The sequence below is a fragment of the Marmota flaviventris genome, chromosome 8 (assembly GCF_047511675.1).
Source record: "Marmota flaviventris isolate mMarFla1 chromosome 8, mMarFla1.hap1, whole genome shotgun sequence".
Classification (NCBI taxonomy): Eukaryota; Metazoa; Chordata; class Mammalia; order Rodentia; family Sciuridae; genus Marmota; species Marmota flaviventris.
This window is the reverse complement of record NC_092505.1, coordinates 93,793,216-93,816,351: the sequence shown is the minus strand read 5'-3', so window position 1 is coordinate 93,816,351 and position 23,136 is coordinate 93,793,216. Positions and strand designations below refer to the sequence as shown.

The following is a 23,136-nucleotide window of genomic DNA, read 5'->3' as shown; positions in this document are numbered from 1 at the left end:
GTTGAGCAGTCACTGTTGATATAGCACTGTACAAGGTATTACTAGGATTTATTTTCTAAGTTAACCCATACTTGGAAGTTGAAAAGTAAAATCTATTACTGAAGGTGATGAGATCTTGCAAGATACATACTTTTCAAATGTCTGGCTTGCACATATATCCATATATATCTAATTTTTTTCTTTGTGAGCATATAAATTATAAAAATATCTCATGAAATTCCATTTCCCAAGGTTTCAGACACTGAAAAATTGAATATTAGGAAGGGATGTCAATAACACTAGTTTGGTGCTCTATGTATATTTTGAAAAATAAGTATTTCCAGCAGGAAAATAGCATCCCCCCCCCCCAAAAAAAAATAGATGTTTGGTTAAGAAGACTTAAGTGCAGTGAACTCCCCTGTATTTTTCATTTAAATCTTGAATGTGCTTTTCAGGAAGATAGGATCAACATTTTGCTGACTTCCTAAATTAACATTTTCTTTGCTTTCTCTTATCTCAGAGGAGCATTAATCATGTAAAATTGGCTATAATATGCTCTTTGAAAGCTCCAAACTTACTGCACTCCTGAATGCCTTATAAATGGCAGGATAAACACTTACTTAGCCTTTTAGAAGGTGTTCTGCACACAACCTTAAAGGTTTAGAAAGTCTTATTGCCAGTTTTGACTTAGTAATCTTTGATTAATAGATTTACTTCATAGTTTTCATCTTTGGTATACACAATTTTATTATTTGGCAAGGCAGACCATTTTATATACTTACTCTGAATATCAGTATTTATTTAATACACTCTAAACAGGTTTAGATGAACATTATAAATCCTGGCAGATCATTTGTTGGTTATATCTTTAAAAGCTCAAAAAGGGCAGGTTCTTTTAGTTATCTGAAGATTACAGGAAATCAGTTCGGGCTGTACTATGTGAAGTCAATTCAGGTCTATAATTAGTTTTAGCTACTCTCAATTAGAGCTTCAAAGCAAAGAGCCCTTCCCTAGAACACATTAGGATCTCTACATAGAGTATATTTTACCTTTCCTTGAATGGGCAGCTAACTGTTTAATAATTGTTTTTCAAACAAGGTGCTACAATTTCTAATATTAATTATGATTATAATACACACATGTATTTGAAAATTGTTTGTTACCTATTCCCTCAACTAGTTATGACTGGGTCTGTATAAGGCCAAAAGGTCTGGTTTTCTGAGTTAACTAGTAAACTCAGTTTAAAAAGCAGCTATTTTTCACTAACTACATTTTTTTCCCAAATAAACAATGTTTTATTGATTTACATAAATGTACTAGTATGTGCTGTTTTGGTCCTTTCAATATTTGGTAGTACTAGAAGTGATTATGAAAATACCAAAGACCATTTTGTGGTTGTTTTTCTATATATGTATCTCTTTTGTCCTCTCATTTTCCCTAGAAGAGAATCATATGATTGTATATCTTGTTGTCTAAGAAACACTTCATTGAAATTAAAACAAAAAGCCTGATACACAATATGAATAGTCAGTTCCTTTCTGTCTTTAATACATCACAAAATTGTTGTTATGAAAAATGAAAACTAGTCCACGTGAGCAAAGAAAAACCAGACACTCACCCTACACTTTCCCAGTTTCTTCATTAAAATGCTTCATGAGAGATAGGGAGTTTGCCTTCAGGCTACATTTATTATCACAACTTCTTTTTTTTTTCCCCCAAGACCATATCACTCTTCTGTTGGCTCAGGGCCTGGGAAAGCCTTAAACAAAGAAAAACAAATACTTACCAATTCCGCCTCCTGTTGACTGATGTCCTGTAGATAGGGAATGGTTGCTAGCTCTGCCATTGCTTGATTAATCACTTGGGACTGCTCCTTTACTCTCTGCAGCTGGCTGAGGAGGCTGGCGTACTGCAACTTCTCCATCACGCCCGAGCACGCACACATGCTCCCCTGGTCGCACAGTGAAGGGAAATGTTGTTGAACAAAACCACAGGAATAGACCTCTCCCTGGGCACCAAAGTCAGGGCTTGGTATATTACATTTACATCTTTTGAAGCACGGTTTCTATTGTAAATCAATGTTTTCTTCTATCAGTTTAGAAAATTGCCTAAACATTTTTTTTTCTAGTAGGTGAATATATATAAAAGGGAGCTCTCTGCAGAACTGTCGAGATGAGTTTGCTGGTTGCCCTGCATTAGGGAGATGGACTGAAGGGAAAAGATGGACTGAAATTGTACCGGTGCTCTCCTAGTGGTGATCTCATGAGGCTGTGTCTAACTAGAAGAGGTGACTGTGTCTGCATCACCATAGCATCAGAAGAGCTAAGAGTTGCTTACTATCTTATGCAAGTAGAAACATTTGATGCAAGTTGAATTCTGTTTACTCTGATGGATTACATTAAACCTCTGGCTCTGCCCTTCTCTTTAGTTCTTATTGGATGGCCTGCACTGGGTCCTGTCCCATAGCAGTTCACCCTGCCCCTGAGGACCACTTCAACAACTGACATGAACCATCTTGAAGCAGTCTTGTCTACATTTGTAGATATCCCCCTCCACTCCCTACCATGAATCTATTGGTATTTTAAGCATTTTTAGGTAGGCAACTTAGAATAAGGAGATCCTCTTGTGTGTTTGCTACTGCTTTCCACAAAAGAGGAAACATTACCTTCTCTAAAAAGTTTAGTATAAACTGAGATGCTCAATAGGAGACACAGAATTTATAAAATTCTCATGCTTGTCTTTCAGAAAAGGTACTTCTGATTTTGGTGGTATATAAGGGTTAAAACAAAGGTCTTGGTTTCTGCTGTGTTTGGAGAGTGCTGAGAAACAGAAGTCACGGAAGGATTTAGTTTAGCAATTGTACTGCTCATCGTGGTGCTCAGAAGAGGAAGGCAAGGTGACTAGTGCCCTTTTATGGCAGGACTCCTCTTGGATCTCATGCACCAGAATCTTAGGCTTGATGTTAACTAGGCAGTTAATAGAATCCTGGGCTTCATTCAGTGAGTCACAGAATCTGGATATTTGATCCTAGAAATATGAATTACTTAGGTGTCTGCCCAGATTTTCAATTTTCAAAAGTTTGAGAACAAACCTACCATCTTACAGCTTAGTATCTGATAAGGACTCTTTTAGTTGTTGAATACTTATGAAATAGAATTTTTTTCCAGGAATATGAGAAAGCAGACTTGTGATTTTTTTTAGACTTTCCTCTAAGGAGAAAAATTGCTAGCAACTAGCATTACTAAAGATCATCTGAACTTCAACTGGAAATTAGAAAGCAGTTCTTGTGAAATGCCATACTCATATTTTGATTGATAGCAACCTCTAGAAGCTGGCATTTTTTAGAACTTTGGAAATAAATGAAGGTTAGGCACCAATGCATTGTATTTGCTTTATTTCTCCCTAATATCTCTCTGTGCCATTCAAGTAATGTCCTATGTTTTCACTAATTTGTTCTTTTTGATTAATCATTTTTATGAAAATCTATAAATCAACAGGAGTGATGATTGCAAATGGTGAATTTGGGATCCGTTGCTTGAATTGACGAAATAGCTGGCTTACCATTCAGTTTAAACATGTAGCTAAACAATGGCCTTCTGTCAAGTAGAGGAAAGCAAGTTGGAGGAGAAACAGTTTTCTTTCTAAAGAAAAATTGCTTTCTTTGTCCTTCTTCAAAAGAAACAATGGGGCTAGTTGTAGGAAAGTGGTGTAGTGACTCAACTCCAAAGAGCAGAAACAACTGCAGCCTGCACGGGAACATAATCTATTAGTGTAATTTTCCAAAACATCAGGAAAATAAAAATAGTGGAAGGCAACAGTGCTTTGTTAGCTTGATTGTTGGATGCATAACAAAACAGGAAATGCTCCTTATGAATAAGATACTAGGGAAAGAATATCGTTGACTGCTAATAGTCACCCATCCTTCCCTTGTCCAAAAGGCAAATGCAATTTGGGTTATCAGAAAGCTTTAGATGAAAATTTTACCTATACAAGATGAGGGTTTTTCAAAGCCCAAGTGAAAAAGATGAAAATTAATACCTACTGTGAACAGAATGTTTTAATGCTGTTGCTTTAAGAAAATAAAGGAAATAATGAAAAATAAAGGAATTAGCTTAAACATCTAGTGCTAGTAAAGGCTAAATTTGAAGGGAGGTAGTCCTCCTAATGAGACTTCAGGAGTGATCAAAGGGCTCCTTAGCTTCTGGAGAGAGTGTAATAAAGTGGCCAAGACTGAAGCTAAAACCTCACATTGGTACAATGAAGGTTAGGTAAATAGCAAGTTCAAATGAAGGCTTCAGTCAGAGAATTGCCTAGATTTAATAGCAATTATGGATAAATGTTTGGCAAATAAGTGGCACTGTATAACGCTGCTGAAAAGCAGAGTCCAAGTATTTGGAATGTATTTCACTTGGCATAACACATAGAGATATTAATTGCAAAAAAAGAGGGGGGCGGGTAGAAACATATACAACTGTTCATTTCAAATGTGCATGTGTAAACATTTTTTATGCTTCACTTGGAGGAAATTAACGAGGTATTAAAAACATGGTTAGTTAGGTCATTCTTTTGGCAAGTCATCCTGTGAAGGGGGCTTCATGCATGGCATGAGGTTTTATTTTAGCTCTGTAACATTTAGCCCAGGAAGCATAGTGCATAAGGTTTGAAACTGACAGCAGCCAAATAAAATTAACGAATGGAAAAGCAGAGTGCCATGTGAAATGATTAGTATAAAAATCATTTCAAGGAGTTGATGTTCAGTAGAATTGGAAGTCACCAAAAAAAAAAAAAAAAAAAAAAGATGGAATACTGGCCATTATAACTCTTAAAATGACAAAATCTTCCTTGTTTGACCACATGTTGTATGTGTAGTAGAGCAATCCGTGAAGACAAAGAGACTCCTATCATAAGTGTATAAAGGAAATCATGGAATCTACCCTCAGACCAGGAAAGCCCTTTGTCTTTTTCACCCACCTACGGCAAGAGGTGGAAATTCACGTTGCCTAGGAAACTTTTCACAATTAATTTTCTTAGTCTAATTTGTACGTACATTTGAATGTTCATTTTTAAAACTGAACCCAGCCATGGAAGCATTTTCAAGTTGTCTTATGTATGGTTTGCCTCCCACAAGGATCAAACTATGATTTCAAAGAGATGGAATATGTCTTTAGTGAAAGAGTACTGTAATGATATTCTGAATATCTGATTTTGAGCCCTCACTTTTAATCCCCTAGCTGTGTGAAGATAACTATATAACTACTCTGAGTCAGTTTCTCAATGGTAAAACAAAGGTAACGATGTCAAAATGCTGGGGGAAAGTTCTTTTCACATTAAAGGACATTATACATGTGCTTCTCCTAAACTCCGTTCCTGAGTGGAGTCTTCTATTACTCTATTTTTCTACTGTTTAGGTTAAAAAGTTTTCTTGATTATGACATGTTTCAGAGATTTAGAAGTAAGAGTGATTTGTTAGTTTTAGAATTTTTTTTACTCACTTTATATTTAATATGCTTCTATTGAAGGTAAATTGTTATTCATTTTTTATGCATCTTGAGGAGAACAAAGGCATGTATCCTTTATTTCAATGGAGAAATATTAAAAATTGGAGCAACCAATTATAACCTATAATTTATTATATTGCCAAGTTAACATTCTTTCTAATTAAAGATACCAGGTAGATATTACAAACCTAAAATTTATAAGGTGATTAGATATTCAATGTGTTTAGGGAATAAATCATGAGAATTATGTGCATTGCCTAAGTATTATGGAGGAATTTACATATTTACAATCATTTATGTGACTTAATAGAAAAGTGGTAATTCTTAAAAATGGTATAACTGATTCTGGTCATGGTATTATACCCAGGACTAGTATTATTTTCGAGTCTCCTGCAGTTATGAATGTTAAAGTTTTAATACATTATATTTTTCATATTCCAAATTATTTCCATTAAGGAACATTGTCAAAATGAATTAAAACCTCTTAAGATATAAGACACAAAATGCATTTCTTATCTATTAGGCTTAGATGAAAATGTGGGTGTTCAAAATGGATGATTTATTACCTTAGTGGGCAAACAAAATCATGTCACAGTTACTAGTATCAAGGATAATTGAAAAATCTGAAATTCTTCAGGATAAATATAGAGACCAAGACATTGGTCTCTGTGCTCTGATGGAAATGTCTTCGATGATTGTCTCTATCCTACCAACATGTGTTGAGGCTGATAAGCCTTAGTGAAGCTGCAGTCCTGAGTCTAGCCCTGATGTGGGCAGCCATGTCCTCCCAAGGCTGGAGAGGACACCTCTAATTGTGCTGTGTGGGCAGATCTGAGTAAGTGGAGGATCTATGGAAAGTGAGCTAAAGAAAATAATTCAAAAGTAACAGGACACTAGCACAATCTTCTTATTAGAAGAAGAATACGAAATTTCAAAGTACATAGCTTAAATAAAGAAAAACAAAGACCTATAAAAGAATACTTTTGTCAAAGCAAACTAAAACCAATACAAATAATTAAAGCTTCTAAAATTCTTCATTCTATACAGAGTGCTTCAAAATGGGTTATGTACTTTTGGTCTTACAACTTTGAGCTTTGTAGATATAAGCCTATTTTATAAATAATCAAAAACAGCTCAGAGGCTAAGTGACTTGCCATAGGATTACATACCCAGAACATAGCCTTGGTCAAAAGTCTTCCCAACAAGTATCACAAACTAGGTTAACAATACAGACAACACAATGTTTACACATTTGAGTGGGATGGCATTTGATATCTGACCAGAAAGAAAGAATGAAAAAAAAAAAAGACACCCAGGATGAACTTATAAATACTGTGGAGAGCTGCTTGGGTCACAGTTAATGGTACCATGGAGAAATAATTTCTAGTCACCAGCTATTACTTGCTTCATTAAGTTAGGTTACCTTTCCATCCAATTTTATTCAATCCTTCTTTGTAAAGCTATGGCTGGGCAAATATGAAACGTAGAGGCCAATATTTGGATATACTTATGTTCCCTGGAAACCTTCAGCCTCATTCATTTCAATTCCATTAAAACTCTTTGAGACGATCTTACAAAAATTATTACTTCTCATAGAAGCAAACACAGGCAAGTGGATGAAAATTCCTTGTAGTCAGCAGAGTGAATGGAGGCTGATTCTAAAGAAGACTGTTATTAATTAGATATTAAGAATCCATTTGATGATGGTGTTTAAATTGCCTTCAGGCACATGAATATACAATCATATACAAATCCCTCAGTGGTCAGAAATGACCTATGAAATGTGAGAAGAAAAGTAGCTGTGAATGTTGAGAAAGTATGGAAGGCTTGGACAGGCCTAGCCTGCTTTCACACCACCTGAACCAGCCACAAATGATGTTATCAGTTTCTGGACCAGTAACTAGGTAGGGTAGATACTGTCTCAAAAATTGAGGGCATAGACAACTTCCGTGACACCCAGGTTCTGTCAGGCTAGGCATGTACTTAAGAGATCAAATAATGCTTCACGTTGGTGATTCTTGTTAGCAAAACTTCCACTGTGAGGACTCGATGACAGTGACATGTGGATTTCTAATTAGGATGGGGAGGTTGATGTGTGTGTGTGTGTGTGTGTGTGTGTGTAGGAGGTTTTCATAAAGGGTGGATTGCAGAGTAGGGCCCCAAATTTGCAACACAGACTATGAAATTGTTAGAGACTGAAGGTTTGTGTCTCCTCCAAATTCATATGTTGAACATCTCAGTGTGAAGATGTTTGGAGATGAGGCCTCTAGGAGGTAATTAGACTTAGATAAGGTTATAACATTGGGGCTCTCATCAGTAACCGTAAAAGAAGGGACACCAGAGAGTTTATTCTGCCTCTCTGTTATGTGGGGACACAGTCAGAAGGCAGCTTTCTGAAAGCCAAATCTAGAGTCCTCATCAGAACTTGACCATGCTGGTACCTTGATCTTGGACTTCCAGCTTCCAAAATAGTGAGAAAAGAAATCTCTGTTGTTTAAACCACCAAGCCTATGGCACTTTGTCAGTAGTCTGAGCCAACTAAGACAGAGATGAGTTTCTTATTGGTAACAATGCAGGGGAGATACATGAGAGGAATATCTAGAGAAGAAGGAGCCTTATAGTAAAGAAATCAGTAAAAATGTGCTTTTATATTTGTAGTGCAGAGAATTACAAATCATGCAAATAGATTAGGCATTTTATAGCTTTTCTAAAATGCTGAATAATGTTATTGAGCAGATAAACTGCTGAACAGATGTTAAGTAGCTGTTTGTGATGACCCCCTTGATTCTCCCTGTAACGTAAGAACATCAAATCAATGATGTAATATAAAAAATGTAATATAAAAGAAAATTCTTTAAAATTTCCAACTTATAGATCTTTTGAAAAATATTAAAAGAGGAGCAATCCATAGCCTTTATGGTGTGTTAATGAGTCGTTCTCTTTATGTACTTTCAGTACAATGACTAAAATTTTGTGAAAGAGAACTGCATAATTCAGGTCATATTTTGGGCTTTTCAAGACTGTAAAGTACAAAAAGCATATTTTCCCTGTATCTTAGAAAGAGATTAGATAACTTACCTTAAAGCTGTACAGAGATCAATTGCCAATGTTTAGAGTAGAATCCAATTCATCAGGAGGGTATGGAGGCACTAGCTTGAATAGCTTGGAATTCTTGCATAGTTAACAAGATGGTTATATGCTATAACTCAATAAGTGCAATAGGGAAAACATTGTGCTTGCTAAAATTTTGTTATTGATTCAAAATGAGAAATTCACTGCAACCTTGAATTAGCTATCAGGAAGGCATGAAGAAAAAGCTCTTCAAAGAGACACTAGTTTAATATATACTCGAAATTGCAGAGTGTAGCATTGTAATAGGTTTTGTAATATAATAGGAATAAAATCATTAGCTAAAATTTGTTTCGTTTTGCAGATGGGATTTTCTATGAATGTTTCTAAAATACCCCAGCATTTATAATATTTGCTCCATAAACTTTCCATACTTCTAGAATTCTCTAATAGTTGTTGATTGGATAAATAAAACTAACTTGTATACCTACATTCAATTGGGTGCCTCTAATAAAATCCAATATCGGCAAGATTCGCTTCCCCATCGTCTCCATGTGTCTCACTGTGTCTTCTTTGGTCAGCAGACCGAAGGGAGTTTTATGTTCTAGAAATTGGAACAGTAAACTTTTATACTACTTTCCCAGACTTCCATTTCAAAATGCTTTCCTTAGCAAGCTATAAATAGATACCCAAATATTAATAGATATGAAATCTTTAGTATAGAAATTGTCCCATCTCTAGACCATATGTATAACAGTGAAAGATCTATGAGGAGAAAGGCAGAGGAGACACTGCCCTTTAGAAATTGTCATCTATTCATTTGGTTGTGTTTCTTGATTGAGAGATCTAAGAGACAGCCTATAACAATTTACCTGTCTCTGCAGAATATATTTTTCCTGAGTTGTGGAAAAAAAATGTTGTCATAAATGTGTCTGATTCTTGTCTTGTTCCTCTCAAGTGTTATTCAAATGTGCAGATCCCGTTGACTTTTGAATGTAGCTTGAAGCTGAGATAAGCCTCAGAGGATACAGCGCCAGACACAACGCAAATTCTTAATTATGTGGTTAGAGCTGAAGGAGTAAATTCCAACTGGTCATGAATTCAGTCCATAAATTCGAGACTTCAACTCCATGTAAATATTTTTCTTGACTTTTGAAAATTTCAACTAGAATTACTGAATACCATGGAACTGTAATATTCTTCAGGAGATCTAAGCTCTTGGCTAATTACATAAGAGTGGAACAGATACATCTGCAGGTAAACCAAGTGATTTAAAGTTGTTATTGGCTATGTGTTTTATTTCATAGAATAGTTTTATTGCACGAATGTCTTTTACATTTTCTAATGAATGATGATACAAGTGGTATTAGTGCACTATGATGAGGCATCAGTGATGCTGGTGGTTGAGATGAGGTGGTTGGAGTGAGGGGGTTGGGCACTGCAGGACCATGTGTGTTCTTTCAGGAAAGCTTTACTGGAACCAGAATCCCAGGTATTGTTGACCAACCCACAAAAAAGATCAGAAAGAGTTACTAATAAGTCAACAAACATCCTGGGGGCCCAGGCCCTCCTGCATGCTAGGCCCTGTGATGAATAAGACGTTATGAATAATGCAGGGTTCCTGCCTTGTAACCATATTGAAGGATAAGAGTAAGTCCATAATGTACAACATATACTGCATATGTTGTGTCCCTGAGGGTGCAGATGCAAGCACAGAGATGCCTTTTTGGGATCCTAGGCATCCATTCTTCAGTGCTAGATTACCACAAGGAATTATTTGTGCTTTCTCAGAGATTATGCAAAGGAACTGTGAACTCCTGGGAAAATATTTACACTTAGATTATTTAGGAAAAAAAATATGCATTTTATGTTACATGTTCTATATGTATATTATATATTATATATTCATATTGTATATTATATATAAGCTTTATATACTACATGCATAATATATTTGAATTATATGTTATCTGTAAAATATGCTAATATATACATGAGATTTTTCCCAAATGAGGTTTGAGGAAACTGGGAAATACATTCTATTGAGGACACTTCCCCTTCTTTGTTTTTCCTCTGGATTACTAAGTGCCATGACCTGTTCTCACCTACTGATTTTCATTTGCAAGGTTTCTCCTTTAGAGCTCCCAAAGGGTTCTCCTGCCTCTCAGATTCCTCCACTGCTGAACCTCAAAGTCTGTTTTCCTCTCAGACTGAAGAATTCTCTTACTGATTGACTTTGAAAATGAATCCTTAGCTAATTAATTTATAAGGAATTATATATGTTCCATGCCAGATGCTCTTAATCTTTTTAATTAGTATTTTTATTTTAACAGTTATTAAGAGGACAGAAGGACACAATAGAATAAATTCTTTGGATCACTTGGAGTCTTTTCTCCATCTTTTTGTGGTGATCCTATTTAACATTATACCTAAAGGATGGAGGACAGAAAGATATCCATTCACTGTATTTAGAAATATGATGCCCCTCACAAACAATGTCCCTTAAATCACATCAGGAAATTTCATGAGTACACTTTGCTGCTGAACTCAAAAGCAGTCAGTATGAAAATTAAATAATTCCTAATTAAATGCAGAGATGCAGCATATTGATGGATTGAAACATTCATAAATAAGAGTTCTATTGATTTAATACAATCTCAAGCAAAGTTCCAGTATGATTTTGCAGATATTAATGTAGTCATTCCAAAGCTGTTTTTAAAGCAAAGAAACTAGAACCATGCAATACAACCTGGAAAGGGATCTCAAAGTTGGAGAATTTACACTTGTAATGTCCACATTTGCACCATAAGAACATAGTCAGGATGGAAAAATAGATTAATATATCTATTTTGAGCAAGTTGAAGAAATAGTGCTTTTCAACAAAATATGCTGGGAAATTGGATCACCATATGAAAAGTATGAATGTTAGTCCACTTCTTAAGCTATTACAAAATTAATGCAATTTTGGGGCTAGGGATGTGGCTCAAATGGTAGCATGCTCGCCTGGCATGCGCAAGGCACTGGGTTCGATCCTCAGCACCACATAAAAAAATAAAGATACTGTGTCCACCTAAAACTAAAAATAAATAAACATAAAAAATTTAATTCAATCTTAAGCCTAAATGTACAACTATAAAACTTCAAAAAAAAAAAATGAAACATTTTGATTGTGAAAGAAATCAGAAGTAAAATCTATTGAAAAGCTGATAAAATACACTGGTAAAATTAACACTTCCTCTTCAACTAATGCCATTATGATAAAAAAAAAAGACAAGCTACAGAATATTAAAAATATTTGTATATTTGTAAATAACTGATAATAACTTTCATCCATCAAAATTAATTCTGTGTATACTAAATAATTGTTAATTTTTTCCTTTGTATTTCAATAAAGTAATAGTTCCATGAAAAAGAAAGTCCAAGTGATTTACCTGTAAATGTTGGAAGTTTCCTACTTGATATTTTTTCCAAAAATTTCCCATCTTCTTTGTTTTTGAAACCAAGAGTCAAGAGATATTGTTGAGGAGGAAATGATGACCAGTCAGCTGTCTGAGGCAACAGGTGGAGTCCTTGAAGGTCTGAAATATGACAGAAAAAGAACTAAGAGACTTCATTTTAGCTTTATTATTTTCAGCAACCCCCCATTTTAAGAATTTACTTGGAAAAGATGATAAACATAAACATTAAAGATGCAAAATAAAATTAAAAAGGTCATCAGATAATATATTGAAATCATGCTTCCTTATTTATATTTTCCTTGGCAATCTAAACACATACAAAGCATAGTAATAACGTGTGGCTAGATTATGTGGTCATTTTTATCCATCTTCAAAATAATAGACATTCAGGACCAGCTTGCAGGCAATATTTTTGTAATTCTTCTCAATAGATTTTGTTTTTTTCTGTTCATAGTTTAAGATGTAAGGAAATTATGTCATATAAAAGGAAAGAGAAAAATAACCAAATGAAAATTAAAATATAAAGCTAATTAATTTAGTTACCATCCTTCCTATAGTGATAGGAGGAAATTTAAAGTGCTACATGCAAAGTAATTAGACTTGGAACTAATTCAAACATCATGAAAATGGTTCTAAAAACAAATTCAATTCTTTTTTCTTTTCCTTTTTTTTTTGTGTGTGCGGGGGTGGGTACCGGAGATTGAATTCAGGGGCACTTGGCCACTGAGCCACATCTCCAGCCCTATTTTGTATTATATTTAGAGATAGCATCTCACTGAGTTGATGAGCGCTTTGTTTTTGCTGAGGCTAGCTTTGAACTGGCGGTCTTCCTGCCTCAGCCTCCCAAGCTGTCCATATGAGTGATATGATTTTTCCCAACCTTTCACCTTCAGCCTATGTATGTCTTTTCCTATCAAATGCGTCTCCTGTAGGCAGCATATTGTTGGGTCTTGTTTTGTGATCCATTCTACTAGCCTGTGTCTCTTAATTGGTGAGTTTAAGCCATTAACATTTAGGGTTATTATTGAGATATGGGTTGTTCTTCCAGCCATATTTGTTTATTTATGTTACTAAACATGGTTTGTTTTCCTCTTTGATTATTTTTCCCCCCCTTTAGTGTCCTACCTCCTACTGTTGGTTTTCATTGTTATTTTCCATTTCCTCTTCCTGTAATGTTTTGCCGAGGATGTTTTGAAGAGATGGTTTTCTAGTTGCAAATTCTTTTAACTTTTGTTTATCGTGGAAGGTTTTAATTTCATCTTCCATCCTGAAGCTTAATTTCGCTGGATACACAATTCTTGGTTGGAACCCATTTTCTTTCAGTGTTTGAAATATGTTATTCCAGGATCTTCTAGCTTTCAGAGTCTGTGTTGAAAGATCAGCTGTTATCCTGATTGGCTTACCCCTAAATGTAATCTGCTTCCTTTCTCTTGTAGCTTTTAAAATTCTCTCCTTATTCTGTATGTTGGGCATCTTAATTATAATGTGTCTAGGTGTGGATCTCTTATGATTTTGCACATTCGGCGTCCAGTAGGCTTCTAGGATTTGGGATTCTGTCTCATTCTTCAAGTCTGGGAAGTTTTCTCGTATTATTTCATTGAATAGATTGCTCATTCCTTTGGTTTGAAACTCTGTCCCTTCCTGTATCCCAATGACTCTTAAATTTGGTCTCTTTATGTTATCCCATATTTCTTGGATGTTCTGCTCATGGTTTCTTAACAGTCTTGCTGAGCTGTCTATGTTCTTTTCAAGTTGAAATACTTTGTCTTCATTGTCTGATGTTCTATCTTCTAAGTATTCTACTCTGCTGGTAGTATTCTCAATTGAGTTTTTAAGTTGGCTTATTGCTTCCTGCATTTCTAGGATTTCTGTTTGTTTGTTTTTTATAACCTCTATCTCCCTGTATAGTTGATCTTTTGCTTCTTGGATTTGTTTATGTAATTCATTGTTGAAGTGATCTTTCATTGTCTGATTTTGCTGTCTGATGTCTTCCTTGAGACTCCAGATCATCTGAAGCATGTATATCCTGAATTCTTTATCTGACATTCCATCTGCTGCAGATATTACCTCTTCTAACGTTGAGTTGACCTGCATTGCTTGTGGTCTTTTCTTTCCTTGTCTCTTCATACTGTTCACGTTTCTTTCTGCTTGGTGAAACTGTTGTGCTATTGAATTTTCCCCCTATATATTTATATTGCTCTTGTATAGTTGCAAAGTCTCCCTCGCAGGTGCGGGCGGCGGCTCTGCCCCTCCTCCAATTGGGGCAATGTGCCTACCACGCCGGCAGGCTGCTGTGCCTGTTCTGCCGGTCGGTAGCAGGTCCACCTACCTTGCAGGCGCGGGCGGCGGCTCTGCCCCTCTGCAGGCCGCTGGGCCTGTTCTGCCGGTGGGTCGCCGGTCCGCCTACCTTGCAGGCGCGGGGGCGGGGCGGCTCTACCCTTCTGCAGGCCGCTGGGCCTGTTCTGTCTGTCGGTTGCAGGTCTGGCCTATTCTGTTGGTGGTCGCAGGTCCGCCTACCTTGCAGGCGCGTGGGGCAGCTCTGCCCCTCCGCAGAATTCTGGGCCTGTTCTGCCGGTGGGTCGGAGGTCCGCCTACCTTGCAGGTGAGGTTGGCAGCTCTGCTCCTCCACGGGCCACTGGGCCTGTTCTGTCGGTGGTCACAGTTCCGCCTACCTTGAGGCGCGGGGCGAGGGGGCGGCTCTGCCCCTCAGCAGGCCGCTGCGCCTGTTCTGCCGGTGGGTCGCAGGCCCGCCTTCCTTGCAGGCGTGATTGGCAGCTATGCCCCTCCGTGGGCCACTGGGCCTTTTCCGTAGGTGGTCACAGTTCCGCCTACCTTGCAGGTGCGGGGGAAGGGGCGGCTCTGCCCCTCAGCAGGCCGCTGCGCCTGTTCTTTGAGGTTGTCTTCTGAACTTGCAATCCTCTGTCTCAGCCTCCTGAGCCGCTGGGATTACAGGCATGTGCCACCACTCCTGGCACCATAAGTGCTTTGATCCAACCCCCATTCCCACCTTCACTTTTTAGTTTGAATCCTTCGTTCAAACTAAGATTTGTGAGAAATCCAAAGTTTAAAGCTGATAGAGTTTTTCTGTTTGGAGACTGAATCATTGACCACCCTCCCTCTTCCCTGTAACCCCTTCTAACTACCCCCTCCAACCACAGCTGCCTTGTGCCTTTCCATAGAACCCCCAAACACAGTTGTAAGTTATTTGACAAAGTCTGGCTAAGTAACTAGCCAAAATTTTCTGTTAAAAGGAGAGTTAAAATGTATGCTGATTATTCAAAGAATTAGAATATCAAAGAACACCTCTTAAACCAAATCACAGAACAAAAATATACTAAACATGCTTTAGTTTTTCTTGGGTGACTTAGGATCGGGTCACCCCTTCACTTCAATGAGGGCTGACATTTATCTCACACTTCTGCATCATACATTTTAAGGGGACTATCTTTTTTTACTCAGCAGTCAAGGGGGTCAGGGCATATCAATAAGCCCACTTTATAGAGGGTGAAACCCGACCTTTAAGAGGTTACAAACTTGCCTAATGTTACACTAATTGAGTGATCAAAACTGAAAGTCAGGGGCTGGGATTGTAGTTCAGTGGTAGAGCGCTTGCCTAGCATCACATAAAACAATAAACAAATGAAATAAAGGTATTGTGTTTATATATAACATATATATATGTTTATTATATATACTTTCAACATATATATTATATATATAAAGTCAGGCACTGAATGTCAAAAAAACCTCTGAAACTAGCCCCCCCGACAAGTTAGGATCATGGATGTAAAAACCAATGAAGAACATGTAACAGAAGCCTGAAAATATTTGATAAATATTCTCATCGTAGGGAAGTACAACCAATGCTCCAGTTCTCAGAACCAACAGAGAAGTTTTTAGGCACCTTAAGATGCAGATTGCAGTATTAGATGCTTCTTCAGTTGGTATTTTCTTTATAAAACACCTCTTTTGAAAAAGGATGGCTCATTTCTATAAGCAAGGTAAAAAAAGTGATTTCTACAGTTCAATTTCAAAATGCAGAAAGTTTGTTTACTTTTAAAATCTGCAAAAGACAATCCAGACACATCATCTGTTTCCAACTTAAGTCTACCTTACTCAGTGATTAATAAGGGAAGAATTTACCAGTTCTACTGAAGTTTCCAAGAACTGGATTTGTGTGAAAAGGCAACTGAGTACCTTTGAGATGGTATTTTCTGGTGCAGCACTGTTGCCCAAACTGACCTGATATTTGAGGACTCTATTATGTAGATGACATAAAGAGCCTGACCTTATCTTACCCTTGAATATTCACTGGATAAAGAGGAGACAAATATTAATACTGGTAATAAGATGAACCAGACAAATTAATGTTAGCACTATACCTAATTTATTACAAAATATGCTTGTAAAAATAAAATTATTTTTTATTCCTAGTACTCAGTCCATTATTAACTTCCATGTGAAGTTTTAAAATGTGTTTTAAAATTTTTAAATGTGAGAGTCCCCTAAAAAATAAAAACTGTTAAGTGGTAGAAAAAAATTTTTTTGGAAGTATCATTCTTCTTCCATTTGTATGCAGAGTAAATTGCAGTTGTATGAACATCTAGCCTAGCAGGTGGTCTATGACCCAAAATGACAACACTCTTACCAGATGTTGAATCTCATGTAACATTAATTTGAGTGCTAATTGTTCTCAATTTTGTGCTCATAAACCTCTACCTGCGTCCGAAAAGCCTTGTGCTTCTGATGGATATGAAAGTTAATCAGATTATATTGTCCTTCAGTAGAAAAGTGGAATGGATTAAAAATATGTCTTTTTTTTTTTATTGCTTCTGTTGTATCAAGAAAACTTGGGGGAAACAAGTCCTTTAATGCATGTCTTTACAAATTATCCCAACTGAAGATGAATTTAGATGACTGTGCCTAAATTTATTATTAAAAGATCAGTTTGCAGGTATGATATCATTCTAAGTTTTTACTGTTAGGAAAGGAGATGCTTTAAAAATAATATCAAAGACAGTTTATGCAGATTACATTTATTGGAAAACCACATTCTTTCAATTCTTTTTCCCCTAATCTAACTCCTGGCAAAAAAGACAACTAATTTTTCTCTAATCAGGAATATTTTCTTTTGCTGTGGAAGGCTGGAATTGACCAGTTTTTAAGTCTTTAAGTTATTGAAGCTCCTTGATCTCCCTGCAATGTTGCTTCCTCTTTAAAATCACCTTCCTGGAATGCAGTGATCTCTTTTCTGTCTGTCTGTCTCTCTTTTATGCACTGGCTCCTTTCTTTCCCTTTTTCTTCCTACGTTCTCATTCAGCACTCCCCAAGGCTATCTGTGGCTCACTGACATTTTCTCTTACATACACCTTTGGGAATTTCTATAGCTTATGGTTTTAGCTATTATTTCTAATGAAAATATTGAGGATCAAAGCTACAGTCCCATCTGAAAATTTTCACCAAATTCAAACACATGTTTCCAAATATCTGCTGTGTTGTAGTTATTTGCTTGTCATTCCCAAAGTTACTTGAAATAGAGCCAATTTGTTCCTCAAAAGTGATTTTTATACTCCAAAATTTCCTTTTCCGCAATGTTTACCAGCGTGTTATGAGAACAGCCAGTATTCACTCAATTATTTTGGCTTAAATTTTTGAAATTGTTGTTGACTTTTCTTTTATTCCTTGACATTTAGTGAGTCTCGGAAACTAATCAAATCCACCCATCACAACATATCTCATTTCTTTGCATTACCATTATTGTCTTGGTCAAATTTCTCATCACATCTGGATTACAGAAAGAGTTTTCCATCAGGTCTAAAGGTTACCAGTATAGTTTCTTGTTAAGAATTTCTCCACACCACCACTGGATGAAACGTCACCTTTGTCATTCTCACTGCCTTCTTCAGGTGACTTCTACTTTTCTGACACCTGAGGTCCTCGACTGTGTGCATCTGCTTCACATCTGTACCTGAACCTGAATCTATGGCATGAATCTTTGTCATGAACTTCTGATTTCACCAAGTTCACCAGCCTGAGTTCATCCAGCCTCTGAACTCTTGCTCGTGATTTTTTCACCCACAAACACCCACCTTCTCTCCCCATTTTTCCTTTACTCACTTGATCCTTGTCTTTCCAAATGTACCAAACCTAAGGTCCACTTATCCAGCTTTTCCCCTTCACACTCTTAAAAACTTATATTGTGTACACTAGAGTGAATCTCTGGTCTTATGGGTTTATGTCTGAACTCCTCAGCAAATTTCAATGCTCTTGAAGATCACATTTCCAATTATGTTCAGGCCCAAATACTTGGCAGGTGCTCAATCAATGCTTGAATCTAGACACAAACTTTTCCAAATCTCAAATTTTTAATGAATAAAACAGGCAACATATCAAGATTAATAAAATATCCAGTTTCTGAGATATGATTTATTTTCTGTCACTAAACTTAGGGGAAACAAAATCACATAGGCTTTGTTTTTGCATTTTATCTAAATCCTAAATGGATTCTGTTCAATTTACCAAGGGTAAGTGAGGCAAAATAATGTGTACTGGGCAACTCAGTGGAGGAGATGCCCAGGCGAACTGCAGCTTTGCCTGGATGGAAAAATTAGTTTCCTAGTCAGGTTGTTGTCCTGGTGCAGCTTGTTCTCTGAAAAATATGGACTCTGAGTCACAGAGGAAGATTGGATTAATAGAAACCATTTGCAGGACCAGAAAAGCATCTGCAAAAACATGAAATAATGATTATAGATGAATGGACCCATCTCCATGTGAGGGATAGTTGTATTTGTTAGGAAGTTAAATATCGGCAAAATAAAATTTGAGCTCTCTGGAAGTAGGAAACATAAATGCCATTATTTCACTGTTTTCTGTTGGACACCTAGTCATAACCACAGCCAACAGATTGTGAATGGATATTTCAAAGCAATTTTTTAAAAAAGAAAAATCAGAGATTTTAATTTTTTTTTAGAAATATGCAAATTTATCAGTGTTCTATCATTACTTTTCTTTAAGTTTCATTTCCTTCTCTATTTTCTGGTGTCTTTGTCATTTCCCTGCCCTTTGTCCATAACAAAATGTTCTGACATTTTGGGCTAGAGCAAAATCTCATTTCTAAAGGTCCCAATTGTTCGGTGTGAGATGGGACCATGTAAGTTTTATACGACTTCTTTTTACTGATCGGTTTCAGAATTTAGCTTCTACAGTACCTTCATAATGCCAACACTTTGTCATTACCTCTTTTTCAGACATTTCTGAGTTTTATTTTGTACTCTTTTTTAATGCCAATCCTCCTTTCTTGGAAGGAATCCACAAATTCACATCAGCAAGAAAATAGCAGAAGGCAGCAACTTCATAGCTAGTTATCATTACTGCCCTTCCTCATAAATAATAAGAAGTTTTCTACTTTTCAAAATAAATAGTATATTTTGATTTTTGCATTTGATGCATGAGAAAGCCATATGCACGATGAATCTTTGTATAATAAATGATGTTTCCTTTTTGACCTTTATTGTAACTTCAGAGTTATAGATGCAAGTAGAAAGAATAGGTTCCATCCTTGGAAATCCTCATTTTCACTTCAGGCTGTTGGTCTGCTTCTCTGAGGCCAATTTTTGTATGTCAAAGTTTCCTCTTATCACCTGTACTTAAAATTCTAATTAATTCTAAAGTTATATGCTTAATCAACTATATTGTACCTCTACTCTGTGTTTTATTACATTGAAGTTCCTTAATTATACCTCTGTCAACGTAGATTTAAGACAATACAAATATTATAAAAGTACTGCTCTTCCCATCAATATTTATAAGACTCACTACTGATGAAATAACACAATGTTGTTATAATTTCAACAGATGTCTGTCTTACTGCACTATGTAGGGGTTGGGATGGTCATTGGATTTGTTGGCTAGCTGGATTCATTGCCCTCAACCTCTTTTTTTCCTCTGGGGAACTTCCCCAAGTGCTCTCCTACTCTAAAAGTAAGACTCAGTTGATTTAAGTCAATCAATCTATGCCATGCTCTTGACCTTACTTATTAGTTCACTCATAAGCATATGATGCAATTTGGGTCAATATGAAAAAGTAAGCTCCAGGAATTGTGTGGAAGAGGCACCCACTGTTCCTTTGGGTGATTTGAGATCTGCAAAGATATTTGAGCATTTAGCTCTCACATATCAGGATCTAGCACTTAAAGGCACGGTGCAGGTAGTGGAACACCAGGTAGAATGGTAGAACTTCATAATAAAGTTGATTATGGGAATAGAGATGCGAAGCTGTTGGATTAAGTGATCCCTGAAGACAGTCTACCTATAGATATTTCATTTATATAAACCAGTGTGTTCAATACCTCCTCCTGCACTTTTAAAACTTATGTCCCAAAGCCATTTGAGCTGTGATTCCTGCCATTCAAAGCCAAAGGCTCTTTTTTGGGGCAGTATTTAAAAAACTTTTATTTATTTATTTTTATATGGTACCAAGGATCGAACCCAGTACCTCACACATGTAGACAAGCGCTCTGCCACTAGCTATAGTCCCAGCCCAAAACAAAGGCTCTTGATGCAGGGGTTTAGCTAGTATTTACAAATAATATGTGATATTTATAATATTATGGTTGAGATATAAAATACATATAAATACTTTAAGTTAAATTTCTGGGAAGAATATTTTCCTTATCTAAAAATAATAAAAGCTTGACAATTGGGGATTATTATTTTGGCAGCTAGCAAAACTGAATATATCTTGATGATGGCCTTGTTATGAAATATCATTATATTTTTATTGACTGATCCTCCAAAAATCAATCCATATATTCCATTTCTGGGTATATACTCAAAATAACTGAAAGCAGAAACTTGAACATATATGTGTATGCCCATGTTCATAGTAGCATTGTTCACAATAGCCAAAAGGTGGGAGTCACTCAAGCTTCCAATGATAGCTGAACGGGCAAACAAAATATGGTACATACATACAATGGAATATTATACTGCCTTAAAAAGTAAGAAATATCTGACATGCTACAACATGGATGAATCCTGAAGACATTATGCTAAGTGAAATGAGCCAGACACAAAGTGGACAAATATATGATTCCACTTATATGAGGTACCTAGAGCAGTCAAGTTCATAGAGATATGAAGTAGAAGGATAAGTGACAGAAGCTGGGGTATGGTGAATTATTGATTAACTGGTATTGAGCTGCAGTTGGGGAAGACAAGAAAGTACTAGAGATATTACCTAGTGATGATAGTTGCTCAGCAATATGAATATATTGAATGCCACTGAAATGCCACCTAAAACTCACCTTCTGAGTTTGGCTTACTTCACTTAACATAATGTTCTCCATCCATTTTCTTACAAATGACATAATTTCATTTTTTCTTTATGGCTGAATAAAGCTCCATTGTGTATACATGCCACATTTTCTTTATCTATTCCTCTGTTGGTGGACACCTAGGCTGGTTCCATAATTTGGCTATTGTGACTTGTGCTGCTATAAACACAGATATGCATGTGTCTCTATAGTATGCTAATTTTAATTCTTCAGGATAAATACCTAGGAGTGGCATAGCTGGGTAATATGGTAGTCCCACCCCTAGTCTTTTAAGGAATCTCCATATTAATTTCCATAGTGGTTGTACTAACTTACAGTTCCATCAACAGTGTAAAAGTGTACTTTTTCTCCACATTCTCTCTAGCCTTTATCATTGCTTGTATTTTTCTTCCTTCCTTCCTTCTTTCCTTCCTTCCTTCCTCCCTCCCTTTCTTTCTTTCATACTGGGGGTTGAACTCAGGGGCACTTAATCACTGAGTCACATCCCCAGCCCTTTTTATATTTTATTTAGAGACAGATATTACTAAGTTGCTTAGGGCCTTGCTAAATTGCTGAGGTTGATCTGAACTTGTGATCCTCCTGCCTTAGCCTCATAAGGTGATGGGATTACAGGCATGTACCACCACACTTGGCTTATTGCTTGTATTCTTGATGATTGCCATTCTTAATGGTGTGACATGAAATTGCAGTGTAGTTTTTATTTGCATTTCCCTAATTGTTAATGATTCGAATATACTTTAAAAATATTATTTCTAAAATAAAACTTTGTTATTCATTATATCTTTTAGTAAACTTGAAATATTACAGAATTTTAGAACAGAAGTTTCTTTTTTTTTGTTATTTCAGAACAGATAATGTGGACCAACTTTCCTTCTGAAGACATCTAAAACCCCAGAAGTATGGATGGAACATCTTTCTAACAGCCTCAAAGAACTAATACGATGATGAAGAATTACTTAGTAGAGAAGTGAGGGGTGATATGGACTATGCTAATTCCAGTATTTGTGCTGCTTTTTTTCAAGGGGGCATTTTCTGACCCAAAAGAAGTGGCTCAGAGTTTAATAGTGCCTAAGGGTAACAATGTGGAGGGCAGTGAATACTAACTAGGGTCTGAGCCCTAGGAACAGAAGTGAGCCAGAGGAAATTAAACCAGTCTCACTCTCAGTACTCAAGGTTAATAAACCACTGTCAGTAATTAAGGTCCATCTCTTGACCATAGAAGCAACAATTCTGAATAAAATGTTAATTGACTTGTTTACTAGCAATTGGTAAAAAGAAAAACCTATCCTGAACCATTTGATTTATGCCAGGAAAGCAAAGTTGGTTTAATATTTGAAACTGGTCAATGTAATTTGTCACATTAACAGATTAAAATAGGAAAAATCAGTTCTTTATAAATGCAAAAGATCAAGGAAAAGATTAAAAAATTAAGAAACTATATAGATACACATTAGAAAAGTGTGTACTTATAAAATCCTAAAACAAATGCTATACTTAATAGTTAAAGTCTTTTCCAGGGATGCAATTAGACAGCAGGAATAACTTCAAATTTTCTATAACATGATACAGTAATTACAACTGACAATTAACTAAAAATAGCTTGTAGAGAGAATTTTGAATGCTTCCAGCATGAATAAATGATAAATGTTATAGGTGATGAATATACCAATTATTCTGAGCTGATTATTACATATTGTATATACATATTAAAATATCATTCTGTATCTCAAAAATATGTAGCATTATGGTATGTTAATTAAAAGCAAAAATAAAAACTAAAAAAGCTAAAGACTGTCT

The 23,136-nt window shown here is 36.1% G+C and overlaps 1 protein-coding gene across 1 annotated transcript in view; it reads right to left on the bottom strand.

The window, feature by feature from the left end:
* Positions 1-23,136, bottom strand: part of Spata16 (spermatogenesis associated 16) — a 277,049-nt gene that overhangs the window by 26,521 nt on the left and 227,392 nt on the right. The window contains exons 8-10 of the mRNA XM_071614922.1: positions 11,978-12,124; positions 9,038-9,150; positions 1,766-1,930 (exon numbers count right to left, since the gene is read on the bottom strand). Of these exons, the coding sequence (XP_071471023.1) occupies positions 1,766-1,930; positions 9,038-9,150; positions 11,978-12,124 (425 nt within the window). The remainder of the gene's footprint in view (positions 1-1,765; positions 1,931-9,037; positions 9,151-11,977; positions 12,125-23,136) is intronic.